The sequence below is a fragment of the Mustela erminea genome, chromosome 4 (assembly GCF_009829155.1).
Source record: "Mustela erminea isolate mMusErm1 chromosome 4, mMusErm1.Pri, whole genome shotgun sequence".
Lineage (NCBI taxonomy): Eukaryota > Metazoa > Chordata > Mammalia > Carnivora > Mustelidae > Mustela > Mustela erminea.
The window spans coordinates 64243240-64257886 of record NC_045617.1 but is presented as its reverse complement, the minus strand read 5'-3'; the positions used below and the strand labels follow the sequence as shown (position 1 = coordinate 64257886).

At 44.9% G+C, this 14647-nt stretch overlaps 1 protein-coding gene across 1 annotated transcript; it reads right to left on the bottom strand.

Moving 5' to 3' along the window:
* Positions 1-1360: 1360 nt before the first annotated feature.
* OLIG3 (oligodendrocyte transcription factor 3) lies at positions 1361-3497 on the bottom strand. Its single transcript, XM_032338334.1, has one exon. It carries the CDS (start codon positions 3280-3282, stop codon positions 2464-2466), a length of 819 nt encoding a protein of 272 aa, XP_032194225.1. The 5' UTR covers positions 3283-3497; the 3' UTR covers positions 1361-2463.
* Between the last annotated feature and the right edge of the window lie 11150 nt (positions 3498-14647).

The window sequence follows — 14647 nt, the reverse complement described above, 5'->3', positions numbered from 1 at the left end:
AGAAATGAATCACCCTTGGGAAACAGACGATTATTCCCCCATTTGTCTGCCGAAGACACAGGGAAATAAGCACCCTCCACTGTAGACACTCACTTTGGTCTTTCTTCCCGGCTGTAGGGGAGTTTGCGGGGACAGGGGAGATGGAGGTGGATGAGTTAAATAGAACCAGGACCCACTGAGATACCCTCCCAAGGGCAAGTGGTGGGGAGCCCAGGGAGGAAAGGGCAGATAATTCCTAGATGCGCTATCCATGCTGGATCCTGGAAAGAGACAGCTCTATTGGTCTGCAGTGGAAACCACTAGCTTCCTCTCTGTGAAGAGGAGTTTAAGCCTCAACAAACTCATGGTGATGTTACATCTAATCCAGAGGCCAATTTCAGGGTGGTATATTTTAATCAGATTTCCATTTTCCTTAGTAAGAAATACAGGCTTGTGCTGTTAGTGTTACTATCGTCACTAGATTGTGATTTTTTTTTTTTTTTTGTCCTGTGTAAATGAATAAACAAAACCTTCTTGCTGGATCACTTTTGCTCCTACAAACTATATGACACTGTCAGGGGACTGGGAGTGAGGGATGAAGAGAGAAAAGTAATTGATTAAAATGACCCCTGTCTTAGCCATCATTTACATAGCAGCTGCCCAGTATATTCAACTAATCAGACTTGCAATCTAACGTAGGAAAGAAGGGAGAATTCCTGCTGTAAATCTCTGAGATGCTGGGACTTACAAGGTGGTTGGCCTCTTCGGAGCTCGCCTTACAAAGCACAGTGGCCTTCCTTTCTGTGTGGGTCACACAGCCAACGGGGGCAGGCAGAAGAGTGGGTATTATTCGATTATTTATTTTCTAGGACCCTCTTTGTTGACTTTAACAACATCTACTAGATTTTAACCTGTTTATTTTTTTAAAGGCCACATGGTCAATTTGTAGTGAAAAGAAGTTAACTTACTGCTTCATTCCTGTCTGTTGTCAACACACACACAGCCTCTCATTTCCTGTCACTTTGGGTTTTCAGATTACTTTTTTAAAATCTCAATTGCTGAGTTTATGAGTGTCTGATTACTGCTGGGAAATAAGGAGCTCAAATATCACAAGACTACCAATGTGGACAATGCCCCCATTTGAAAGACATCTGGTTGTAATAATTAACACCAATTTATCTGACCTTTTTACCTGTGAATGACCAGAGAAAACTCTTTGTATCTGCCCACCCATCCAAATCTCTCACTCACTGCCAGATACACCTTACCGGGGCCAGGCATTTTTTTACCCACTACCCCCATTTTCAAAAATTTTAGGCAAAAGCAAAGCCAGGATTTAAAGGTTCTTTTTTATTTGAAATCTCATCCAGAAACACTGGTTATTAATAAATATATCATAGTTATCAAGAATATATAAAAAATAAAGACAGGTATTGTCTTTGAGGCCCTAACAAAATATTTCAAGCAAATGTTCAGGAAAATAAAAACAGCACCCCTCCCCAAACCACGATAACTTTTCAAAGCTGATGATAGAGAGAGCTGACCCCGCATGCAGAATCACTGAGCAAGTGGGGGATGGGGCAAGCTAGTAGAGGGAGCCCACATTCTGGTGATAGCTGGCCCCTAGAACAGGATGGAGTTTGGGAATGGAGTTCGAAGGGGGTGGGGGTGGGGGGAAGAAGCGCCTGTGCGTGAGTTTGGGTCTTTGCACCCTGCCCCCCTCTTTTCATTTCAAACAACCACAGACAGATATATGGATACTTGGGAGAATTCACTAATAAATCCTTGTTACAAGGAAAATGGCCTCATGGCCTGCACAACATGTTTAGATAAGATTCATTTAAAAGCGTGCATGCATTCTTTTGACCTACACTGCGTCTTAAGGAAAACCCACATAAGAGATGTCATGCCCTGGACCGGAGTTGAGATTCAAAACTTGGGTCTTGATCAAATTCGCGCGCGCTCTCTCTCTTTCTCTCTCTCACTCATTGTCCCTAGAAAAACAACTGTGGAGAGGATAGTGACACTTGTAATCGCATCCATCTCAAGGAAATATTTACATTTGTTTTGCAAAAAAAGGGATGTTGTCTTTTCCAAGGGGAGAACGCAGAGCCAGAGAAAACCAACTCTAAAGTCCCTTCGCAAGTTTTTAACCACACCGATCCCGTCTTTATACAACAAATGCAGTTTTGACAAGAGCATATGTAAGTGAGAAATACTGGCGCGGCATGGGGAAAAGAAGCATGCATGCAAAACACACGACGTCTGGTTCCAGTCCCCCTTCGTTACCACCTAGAAATTGCAGTTTGGTTTTGGTCCTTTCCCTCTGGGGGTCTAGTGGGATCACACGGCGTGGGAGGCCGCAGGGCCCCACGCTCACCCTCCCGCCGGCCGAGTGCTCAGCCTCCCTCTTCCCTCCTGGCCCAGCACCGCGGTCCCTCCCGCCTCTCTCCCCTCAGCCTCGGCAGCCGGTCGGTCCGCCGCTCACTTGAGCAAGTCCTTGGACTCGGCCGACAGCCGAGCCATGTTGGCGGTGGAGAGAGCCGAAAGGTGCGGCGGCGGCGGCATCTGGCAGATGGTGCAGGGGCAGGGCAGCCCGGCCCAGTGCTGGAAGCCGCTGCCCAGCTGCAGCGCGGGCGGCGTGGAGGGCGCCTTGAGCAGCGAGTGGGGAGGTCGAATAGTGCCGATGGCCGGCAGCGAGGCGGCGGACAGCGGGGACGAAGCGTTGCCGGAAGAGAGCGCGCCGCCCAGGATGGGGTGCACAGCGTGCACGGCGTTGGCGGCGTGTGCTGGGTGGCCGGTGGAGTGGCCCACGGTCCCGCAGTGGAAGGCAGAGTGGTGGCCCCCATAGATCTCGCCAACCAACCTCTTCATCTCCTCCAGGGAGCTGGTGAGCATGAGGATGTAGTTTCTGGCCAGCAGCAGAGTGGCGATCTTGGAGAGCTTGCGCACCGAGGGCCCGTGCGCGTAGGGCATGACCTCGCGCAGCCCGTCCATGGCTAGGTTTAGGTCGTGCATCCTCTTGCGCTCGCGGCCGTTGATCTTCAGCCGTAACTGCTGTAGGTCCTGCTCCGACAGCTGCTTCTTGATTTTGTACTTGCTGCTTTCGCCCGTGGCCTTGGCGCCGGCCCGCGAGAGGCTTTCTCCAGGCATCTTTTGCACCATGTCGCCCTGCGTGGAAGAGACCGAGTTGAGACGGCTCTCCTGGTGGTGGTGGTGGCGGTGGTGGTGTTCCCTCAGATACATCTCATCCATGTCCGGCGATGAAGCTCTGCTGGAGACAGAGCTCGAATCAGAATTCATTTTATTACGGGGGATGCGGCCCTACCGTGGGGAGGATTTAGGTGGAAAATTAAAGAAAATCTTGAATTTAGAAAAATCTGCACTGCCCAGCGACCCACTTCTCAGCGGCAAGATGTGAGAAGAAAAGCTGAGGCGCTGCTTTTCCCCCCGCCTTTCTCCCTCCCCACTCCCTTCTCTCTGGTTCGGCTGTTTCTTGGACAGCGGGTTGGTGTATGCTTGGACTAACCTCACGCTGAAAAAGAGGGGCTTTTATAGAGCCGCGCCGGAGAAAAGAGACAAAAGGAACCCTCCTATCTATCCTGGGCTGGTTAGGATGACGTGCCATCATTCAGGGCGGTGCGCTTTGCTGTCCCATTTAGCAAGGATTCCTATTCATATTCATTGTGGGGCCGCCCTGGGACACCTCTGCTCAGAACCGCTAGGAGCCCCAAGTCACAAAACCCTCTGATTGACACACTCACCGCTCCAGCTCGCTCCTTCCTGATTTTTTTTTTTTTAACTTTACTCCCCCTCCCCCTCAATTTCCCCAACCAAGTCACACCTAAGGAACCGCGGACCGGAAGGAAAGGGGGCCGGGCAGTTGTCGGAGATTCCTCTGGGTTTGGACAGAGGAATGGAAACCTCTTTTCTTCATAGCAACTCTCAAGTTTTGGGAAATGTGGGCAAAAGAAGTCCTATGGAACTGTTTCAAGGATAGAGATGAGGTTGGGGGGCAGGTTCCACGGGCACGGTGGGGAGGTGTTCCTGGGAAAGAGAGGGGGACTGAGTGTCAATGTGCACTGTCTGAACTGGTTTGCGTTAGATTTCTTTTACCTAATCCCTGACATTGTGTTCATTTTGCTTACTGGGACGTTCTGGTGTAGTTTCAATGGGTTTGTCCATATCTGGTGAAGGGTTTGCCTCTGACATGGTTGTGGGATGGGTCTGTTGTTTTTGTTTTTGCTTTTTTGTTTGCTTGCTTGTTTGTTTTGGTCCTCTTGTTTAAATAAACAGATTACTGAAAGAATTTGCTTTGCACAATTCTCTAACGTCTCAGACCTGGATCTGAGTTGGGGTTGGGGGGGCGGGGGAACAAAACCAAAAAATCCAACCCTGGCATTCGGACAAGAGCAACTCGAGAAGGGGAGGGTAGGTAAAGGAGCTGAGGGGACAGAGAGAGATTGGAAAGGTTCCCAAGAACCCCAGAGAGATTCTTCCTGTTGGGGCTACCCTGTAACCTTCAGACCTTGGCGCTCCCAGAAACTGCTGGGGCAGTCCCTGCCGCCAGCTCCGCCTGTGGCCTCTGGCCACTGTGGCTGCGGCCAGGGAGTTGGGGGGCGGGGAACATCTGCATCTCGGTACCACCCGGCTGGAGCGTGTAGGTCCACAGAGTGAGGCCGCCCCACTCCGGGAAAGTGGGCGCTTGGGGTCGAATAAGAAACGGTATTTGTGCGCGTGGTGTGTGTGTGGGTGTGTGTGTGTTCCGCAGGGAAAGGATCTGGAAAGCCCCTTAAGCGTGTGCGCGTGGGCACTGCGATCAATTGCACCGTGGATTCTGCGGATAAAGGAGGCCTGGCGTTTGGAACCTCCGGTTCCAATACGGAGGTCGGCGCGGATCTTTCTTCCCCCTTGCTGTGTTTTTGTCAATAGCGACTAACTAAGCAGTGTGAGGGGCGGGAAAGGCAGAAATCCCCAGGAGCCCCTGGGTGGCCTCTAGAAGAGCCTGGGCACAGCCACGCTCTGGGCTCGGAGGGAGCAGAGACAGATGCTAGGATGTGGCTGAGGGGATGGAAAGTGTGAAACGGAAGCAATCCCGGAATCTATGCCGGAATCTGAGTCAGTTAGGGTCTCGGACTGTAAGGCTGTCCGTTCGCATTTCTAAAACTCGAGGTAGTGGAGGCCTCACTTTCCGTAGACAAAAATGGAGCCGTCAACAGAAGAGGGATGTATGCCCATGCCCGAAGTCTGCTGCTCTGCGAAGCTGTGCCTCTTTGAAAGTCTCCCTTCGAAAGCTGCGCTTGGCAGTACCGTTTGGATGGGGAGATGCAACTTTGGAATGGATGCTTTTCTACAAGGAACTTTGCTGCTCTTTAGTAAAAGAAAAGGGCCAAGAGTCCCTCTGCAAGGCCAGGACCTTGGTGTCCTTGAAGACTGGACGAAAGCCTCCTATCCTCCTACCGCTTCCATCTCTGGAGAAGGAAAATTTATTAAAACGAAGAATCCCAGACATTCGATGGGATGTGGAAAGATTGATGTCCAAACGCAGTTCTAATATCCAAGCCAAAGAAATGTTTCTTAATTCACCAGACACATCCATTCGAGCTCAGACAGCAACAAACCCGGAACAACTTATGAGAAAAAATGTTCCAGAACATCTGCATGTATTCGGACATAGTCCCAGGTGATGGAGGGTGGGACTGGGTGGAAAGGCGTGTCCAGGCCACCGCCCTCTGTACTTCTCTGCTGATCCTACCGGGCGGCGGGGGAGCCCTGGGAGCCCTACACTGGAGGACAAGCGGTTCCCCAGCTTCCGGGCCGATTCTCAGGCCCGGCCCACGCTGTCGTCCTGTACCGACCCTTGGACATCGACTTCTTTCTTTCTCATGACCAGATTGAGAATACTGTACCTCAGTTTTGATTTGGGGAAGTAGCGAAGTCTACTTTGAGTGACGGATTGCAAATGAAGTAGAAAAAAATCAAGCTGCTAAAAGGTATTTTAAGGTTTAAAAAAAAAAAAAAACTCAGTGTTCCCAGTGGACAATACGAAATAGGGTGTAAAGTTTCCTCAAATTAATAGAGAAGGTGGCAGGGGAAAAAAGGGAAGCAGTCCTTAAAATGCAAGCTGAGCAACTCAGTTTAGGGCCTGGAAAGACAAAGCCCAGGGTTCCGGGAGTCCGAACCAGAAGTCGCTCTTCCTCCACCGCCTCCACCGCCTTTCCACCGAGTGGGGGACGCTGGCCCCTGTGGCCAGAGCTGAGGGAGGCCGCGTTAGGCGCGGAAGGGGTGCCGGGTCTCTGCTTACGTGGACCAGACCCCCTCCACTCTTAACGGATTTTTAGCTCAGTTAAAGCGAAGGTAGATCTGACTGAAACGGCACATCTGTCGTGTCCAGGCCAAGGGCCCTCGGTCCTGGTCCAGGACGCGGCGCGCCCCCTCCTCCCTGCTTTCCTGATGGACCTCTACACGTGTGGATGGTCCAAGCTCCAGGGCCCAAGTCAGGCAAGCATTTCTGGTGAGGCCTTCCAGGGGCCCACACTCTCCTCCTAGGAGGCTTGTTCCCCATTCCCTATCTCTTGGAGGGATTAACAGCGAGAGGAGGCAGAAAGAGGAAAGGAGCCACAACTTTGCTCTCCAGAAAGTGGGTTGATACTGATCGCGGCTCAAAAGACCCGGGCGCCCCACCTACGCGCTTGCCTAGTGGAGCCGCTTTGGACTCGGGATCCCCGGCAAATGCCGCTCAGCCCCAAGCGGGAGCAGGCAGGGAGCTCAGAAGACAGAGCTGCCCGTGTTCCTTCGAAAAGCTGTCTCTGCCCTCGCCCATGCCCGGCGTCAGCACAGGGAAGCCCGCACTGGGCCAAGGCTGCAGCAGTCCAGAGGGGCTGCAGCAGTCCAGAGGGGCCGCGGCAGCCGATAGGGGCCGCGGTAGCCCGGAGGGGCCTCAGCCCGAGTCGCACCGTGACCTTGGCCCTGGTCAGGGACCCATTCAGAGGGCTTCAGACAACGAAGGAGCGGGAGCGAGCGACCCGGCGGCTGCGCGGGGCCGCGCTCTCTCGGGCCACACCCCGCGCCCTGGCAACTTGCGGGCTCAGGGGGCGGCGCGGAGGCGGGGGTCGTCCTTCCGCAACAGGTGCGTCCCAAGGCCCGCGGGCCACTTCCCGCCACTCAGTCTTGCTCTGGGCAGTGCCTGTGAGTTTCTCAGTCTTTGTACTACCCGAGCCAGCGGCGGGGACCCGTTCTGGAGAACCGCGCAGCCTTCCCCTCGCGCCCCGGGCGCACAGCCTCAGAACTGCAGCCCCGGCTCCCAAGGACCGCGGGCTCCAGAGGCATCCCGGATCTTCCTGTCCCTCCGCCCCGAACCCAGATCTCGCGGGGAGCATCTCTTACCCTAAGCCGGGTGCGTGCGGCTCGGCGCCGGCGCCCACCGCTCCGCAGCTCCAGCCACCAGGCTCCTCTCCAGAAACTGCTCGCTCTGCCTGAGGCCGCGGCGATTTGCGCTCAGGAGGCAACAACCTCCCAGCGCTGGCTGACCTGCCGGGTGGCTACTGCGAGGAGCCGGTCAATCAGCAGCTTCCAGGGGCTCCCCTCGCTCGGCAATCCTCAAACTTGACCGGTAGAAACTTTGGCCGAGACCGAACGGCGGGAGGCTGCCCTGTGGGCTTCACCTTTTAACCCAACCCCCCTTCCAAAACAAAAAAGATACAAGGGAAACCCAAATATCTCAAAGGATGTTCCCTCAAGAGCAGTCGGAGGAATAGACTAAAAAGTAGCTGACCACTGAGGACTTCTCCAAAAGTAGTTTCTTTCTTTATCCGAGTAAAACAATCACTTCGCCACAATAGCCGTGGGGGGGGGGGCGGGTCATCGAAGCTGTTAGGTTGATCAAAGAAGCCGTTAAAGAGAGACCCAGAGAGAGAGAAGTTTTATAAAAATTAAATATCAACATAAATCGGAGCCAGGCAGGAATTCTCTCTCTCCTCTTGCAGCAGCGCACACCGGGAGTTGGAGTGTGGAGAGAGTACTGAGCTCGGAGCCCCGAGGTTGGAGCTGCCAAAATTGAAATCCCAAATATTAAGTAGGTGCTAGAAGGGCCGGAGAGGATGGATCTGAGCCGACCGACTAAAATGTTTCCGTTTTCTGGGTTCCCCCATATTTTACATAATATCTTGAACATTCACCGATCCGTCTAGTATTTCCCCTCATCTTTAAAAAATCTGACTTTCATACAGGAAAAAGAGCAGAAGTTGAAGGACAGCAGAAATTTATGAGGCGATAGTAACTGCTCTTTGCAATGCTGGATGTGAGATTGGAAGGTGTAAGGAAGTCCCAGAATAGCACAAAATGATGAGGTGTTAATTATGTGAATATATAGACAAGTTAATACATTGGCAGAACTAGAAGTTTGATTTTAATGATGCAGAAGGAGCAAGTCTGGCTAGAACTTATGGACTAATTATAATTTAAAGACTGACTTTAGTCAAAGGAGATATGAACTTCTGGGCTTCCTTTATAGGATTTTGCTCAATTAGTAAGCATACTTCAGTACTCTTTCCTCTTTCCTTTCTAGTAACATCTGCTCTATTGCTAGAACTACTGAGTTTTCAATTCTGCAGAAAGCCAATAAGTTGAAAACATTTTTCCTCAAGATTGGAATGTTTAGGTTGATTTAAATATCACTGGTGATCAGTCACATAAACTGATGAGTTATATTAAAATTTGCATACTTAATACACACATTCTTGGCATATGCCCTGACATTTTGGATTTGTGGCTCTGTTAATACCAATACTTTAAAAACCATTAAGTAGATGATTTCTTATTAGTATTTTATTGTTATTAATTTAATTCTTTTGTGATTTTTTTTATAAAGACACTGTATGCAGCTTGATATCTTAACATAACAAAGAATACTAAATTCTGCTTTTGGAAGTTTTTACATCATCTTCCTGGTGTATTTAATTAGGTAGTTGAGTTCAACAAATATTGTATTTTTTGCCAAAGTGTTTAAGGAATTTAGTTTTATTTTAGAGATAAATATTTACCTTAGATATAAATATCTTACATAGCAAATTATTCTTTTCATCTTGTGTTTAGTAATATTCACGCTTATACACAAAGTGTATAAATAAATAGATGCCACAAAGAGATTAGAATATAAGAACGTCAGTATAGAGCACCAGAGGATTAAAAAGATGTTACCTTTTTTGTCATCAGTTTATTACATTGTTTTTTTATTATAGGTATTTATACACATACATTCTGAAACTTACATCTGTATTTGTGCAAATACATTAAAATATTTGTACAAAGAGATTAAAATATTTATTTGAAGGCTTTGAGTCCTAAATGAAAAGGGATGTTATTTTTCCGATGTTAATAGAAGAAGGAGAAACATTACACACCTGTTCATACATAGAGTTGGAGTTAATAGGCTATATTGATCTCTAACAAATATAGATTTACACACATTACTTTGAAAAAATGATAATTAAGGTGTCTGTCTGCTACTGAACCTTGAAAAGCCAAAATGGCAATTTTCAAAAATTAACATTTCTATGGTTGATTCATTTTATACAGAATCTGTGGATGGACCAAGTCGAATCTGCTTCATTTCTAAAAACAAAAGAAAATGTTATACATGTTCCTTTCTCATTAGTCCATTATGTTTTTCTGTTAATAAGTATGTTTTACATTATTTGTTTAACACCAACAGACTGGATGTAAAGTTTATAAAACCAAACTGTCACCATTTACAAAGTGGATGAAGTTTTGTCTGATGAAAATTCTGGTATCTTTACATCATATCATAATAAAAAACAAAATTGGATCAATTATTCAGACATTTCATACCTCAAGTCTTGTTATCTTTTGGGGGGAGGGGGGAAGAAGTAGGCCAAAAACAAATATTCCCTCAATATTTGTAGATATTCATTCCATATTTTACTTGCAGGCCAGTCTGAGTTTTCTCCTTAACAACTGAAATGATATTCTTAATAGTACTATATCAAACACTTATAGTAAAAACATCTTATACATTTGGGATATGTTAATTTTTACAACATAAAATTATAATGGAAATTAATATATTTTCATAACATGGCATTATTTAAGATAATGATGAAAGAAACTTGAGAATCTTCTAAACTCATATTTGTTTCCTAGTAAATTTGATTATTTATTCTACAACCTTTGTAATAAGAAATAGCAGATTATTGTACTACTTATGTTCACGGAAGAATTTCAATTAGATACCTTAGGCCCTTCTTTTTTTCTCTTTTTTTATCATGGCAAGTCTAATAGTAAGAATAAACTTTTAGAAAAGAAACTTTGTAATGGGGGGGAAGAAAGACGGAGGTCATATAAAACAGTGTGTACTGTGCATGTGTCCTTAGATCATAATACAAGATCTTCATTCTGCTTTTGAGTGTGTTTTACAGAATTGTTTATATGAAAGGGCTCCCCAGATATATGTTTACTTTATACACTTAGGGAAATGTGAACATTGATTCTAATAGTTCAACATAGAGCACATCTGTGACTGCTTTCTAAAGTCTGAGCAAGTTTGTCTGATCATATCTACATGTCCAGGGAACTCCATGGTACTCTCCTGCCTCACTCATCTATACTGCAATATGTGTTTAGGTCAGAGAAATTGCCTGAGAGAAAGCCGTGGGAATGAGAACACTGTCTAATCCTTCAGGGATGGGACTTCTGAGTACTGGGATGGCCCAGAAACTGCTATAGAAGTAAAGTGGAAAACTGAGAACACTGTCAGACTAAAACCTTGCTAAGAAATAGAATTTTCAATAATTAATAGCATAGCTACCCTAATGCTGCTGGACAATGCTCCCAAATAACTTAAATTTTTTACTGACAAAAAGAAAAAAAAAAGCTTTAATGTTTTTTTTTTTTTAAACCTTTTAACTTTATACTGAAGGACAATACCAGTGTCCCAATAATTGCTCATAATGCAATAATGCATTTACTTAAATAAGGGTATAAGACCAGACGTGCATAGTTAGAAAAAGACCATTTTTATTTTGTTGATGTGTATGTATAAGCTTATTTCAAAATTCTTTCCAGCATCAATTCCCCTCACCCCTGGGAAATGGTTTTATATGTGATTTATTTCTATGAAAAGAATTAATTAGGTATACACTTTTCAAGTTACACTTGCTATACTTAACCTATCTTCTCATCTTTATCAAAGTTTTGCCTCCTATAAAAGTAAAGCAGTGGGTAATAACTCTTGTGGTCCCATTAGATTTATTAACCAAAGTAATTACATTAAATGGAAAATAATGCCTTTGGGGAAAGTAATGCCAATAACAGACACCCCAAAGAAAAATACCGTTAAAAGATAATGCTTGGCAGGTAAGATGGAGGTTAAGAGTCTATAACCAATTCAACTTAAGAGTTTTTAATAGCTGTAGAAACTAAAAAGTAAAAAGTACCTTGGCACTGAAAACTTTTTCAAGACAAGACTAGAGTAACAAGGGAATAGTTCCTCTGAACATCTGTGGGTCCTTCATGTCCCTGTTTGAGAAACCATCAATAACAAAGGGAACAAAAATACATAGCAACAAAGAATACAAATACACATGGAATAGTGTGGAGGGTTCTCCAATAAGCTGTGTTCTGGCCAAAGCTGGAAAATGCTATAGGGCTATTGGAAAGATGAGCTCTTGGAGAGATACCCACTACTTTCTTAAAATAATTGTTTTGTTCTAAACATAGATCTGTCACTTTCCCATTGTTGAGAGTGCCCTTCTCACGATATGAAGACCAGAGAGAGCTATTGCACAAACTAAGACCTCACACCACCCAGAAAATTTCCTGGATAGGATGTGCTGCTTACCAGCTGTGCAGTTACCTAAGTTTCTTACCATTTCTGAACTTCTGTTTTGTCATCGGCACAATGAAAATAGTAATATTCATGACATATACTATCATGAGAGTTAAATTGTGTTTTGCAAACCTTTTAAAATCATGCAGTATTATGCTTTTGAAAAGAGAGATTGTCTTACCCTGGTTTGTATATATATTTTTACTAGCTAAAAATATTTGTACAGCTTATTCTTTTATAGTCTGCCTTGTAAAAATATTATCCTGGCATTCTTCTAAAATTGTCTTATATCTGCCCTCATTATTAAGGCACGACTCATCCTTTCCCATTGCCCCATTCCCTAGCAAGTTGAGAATCAGTAGTAAATATAAAACATACCAAAGCACCTCTTAGAAGTTGGAGCTGATACTTGAAAACTGTATGACTTTTAGAAATAAAATTAAGGTATAGAATTCACTAGTTTTAGAAGGCAGTATAAAAAATTCTCAGTTCCTCTAAACATCGTAGTTGGGAAGTTTCTGATTATTTATGAGATATGAAGAAAGACTTTTGGAAGAAACATGATTTGAAATTTGTTTTATTTTTCTCTTATGGAAAGCCCTGGAAACCAGTATGCTTATTTAAAATCTGAGTCCTAGGCACCTGGGTGGCTCAGTTGGTTAAGCCTCTGCCTTTGGCTCAGGTCATGATCCCAGGGTCCTGGGATCAAGCCTCCCCTTTGGGCTCCCTGCTCAGCGGAGAGCCTACTTCTCCCTCCCCCTCTGCCTGCCACTCTGCCTACTTGTGCTCCCCACCTCTCTATCAAATAAATAAATAATATCTTTTTAAAAATAAATAAATAAATAAAATCTGAGTCCCAAACAAAATTTTACAAACTCAGTCTTACTATTAATGTCTAATCACACATCCATCCTTGATATCTATGGGGATTCTTTGGACCAGGATTAGACCCGGACTGGTCTCATTCACTGAAGCAGGTTTGTGGTATTTGTACTTTGGGATTTGGAAAACTTGCCAAACTTTATTCTAAGAGAATAAAAAACTTTTTCCTAAAAGACTTTGCAGTGACTGGCACTGAGTTAATCCTACTTGGATCTGGTAAGAGTCTTACCAATGATACCTTGAAAACAAAACAAAACAAACAGGGTATTGCTCATTCATTCATTCATTCATTCATGCATTTCAGTATTTCTTGAGCATGTCCTATATGTCACCTCAACTGGAGGTCTGGGGAAACAAAGTCAAAGAAAACATGACCCCTGAACTTGTGGTGTTATCATCTCCTGAAAGACATGGTAAATGTGACTTTCAGGTTTTGGCGATTAATATTGGTCATTTTAACAGATTGGGCCCTTGTTTTGGAGACACAGAGAAGAGACCTTAAAGATATGTCTTCTTGTCTAAGGTTGGTTTCTCTTTGTGCAGGACATTTATTTAGAAAGGGACTCCAGGAGTGGTGGTGTGGGGAGAGCAAAAGAGAAAAGGAGGAATAGTCAATGAAAAGATATTTTGTCAAGCTGACCACTGCTATGGAAAACTGGGGCTTGACTTCTCTTGAGTCCTTTTTGTGAGGATATAGAATGTGTTCACCTGAGGATGAAATGGAGAAGCATTTATTCACTGTTTCTAGCCTTCTCCCTCCCATGAAGGCGGGATGCTGGTCATGATTAAATACCTCTACAGTTCTGGGCCACACATGTGGGAGTGACAAGGCAGTCCCCCAGGCCCTCTCATGAAGCCCCAGGCAGAAATCGAGAGACATGCAGAGCACCTGTGGCCAGCAAAGGCTGGACTAAGATGGGCCAAGAATATGGGAAGTAGAGCACAGGAAAAGTCTGTTAATTTCCTAAATGGAGCAAAGTGATGGGTAAGTGACATCTCTGAGTTAGGACATGGCACAAAAGGGATTTCTAGCCACAGTATAGGACTATGGACAGGACTGCCATAATGGACATTTAGTGAGTGTTTGAAGAGCCACTGGAAGAAATGAGGGGAGCTGAGGCAATATACTTCCAGACGTGGAGTACTTCCCAAAAAGAGACATCTCATAGAAAGTATCTCACCAGCCTCTATGCCATTTTGGCTCTCCTACCCTTGGTCCTGAAAGAATTCCTCCAGATGGCTATAAGTGTAATTGGAAAACCTAATGCCCATATTCACAAGTATGATTTTGCCATGAAGGAAATTTAACATGATGGAAAATCCTCAAACCATATTGCTTATATCATTTCTTCCTATTTTTTCTGACTACTGGATATTTTTAAAAAATCACAATATCTTAAAACTCTTCTTTAGAAGGTTAAATTAAAAACAGAAGCAAGAAGGGCACCACTAAAATGGAAAATCGTTTCTTGTTTGTAATGGTAGCGTCACAATGTCTCTCCTGTCACATGAGGACAACCGTCTTATTAAAATTGCCAGATGGGAGTCGGGAGGCATTTATGTCTGTCTGATGCAGCCTAACAATGTAGCAATTATGTATAAAATGTCTTGCCAGTCATGTACTCCTTAAATGTTTATAACACAAATGTATTTATAACGTTAAACTTTATAATGTTAAATCATTTTCTATAAACATTGTACAACTCTCCACTTATTTCATCTTCTAAAAAGCATTCAATAAAATTTTATAATTTTTCCTGGAAGTCCTCACATATCTTTAGTCAATGTACATTCTCCTCCAATCGATCTATCATTTCAGTAAAATGCAACAGAAAATCCCAATGGAATATTTCATAGAACTTGAGCTAATTCTAAAATATATAGAGAGAGAAAAGGAAAGGACCAAGAAAAAGCAAAACTGTTCTGATGAAGAAGGGTACA

Bases quoted from the DNA above. Each gene is read 5' to 3' on its own strand.
- OLIG3 (XM_032338334.1), bottom strand. From the start codon at position 3,282: ATGAATTCTGATTCGAGCTCTGTCTCCAGCAGAGCTTCATCGCCGGAC.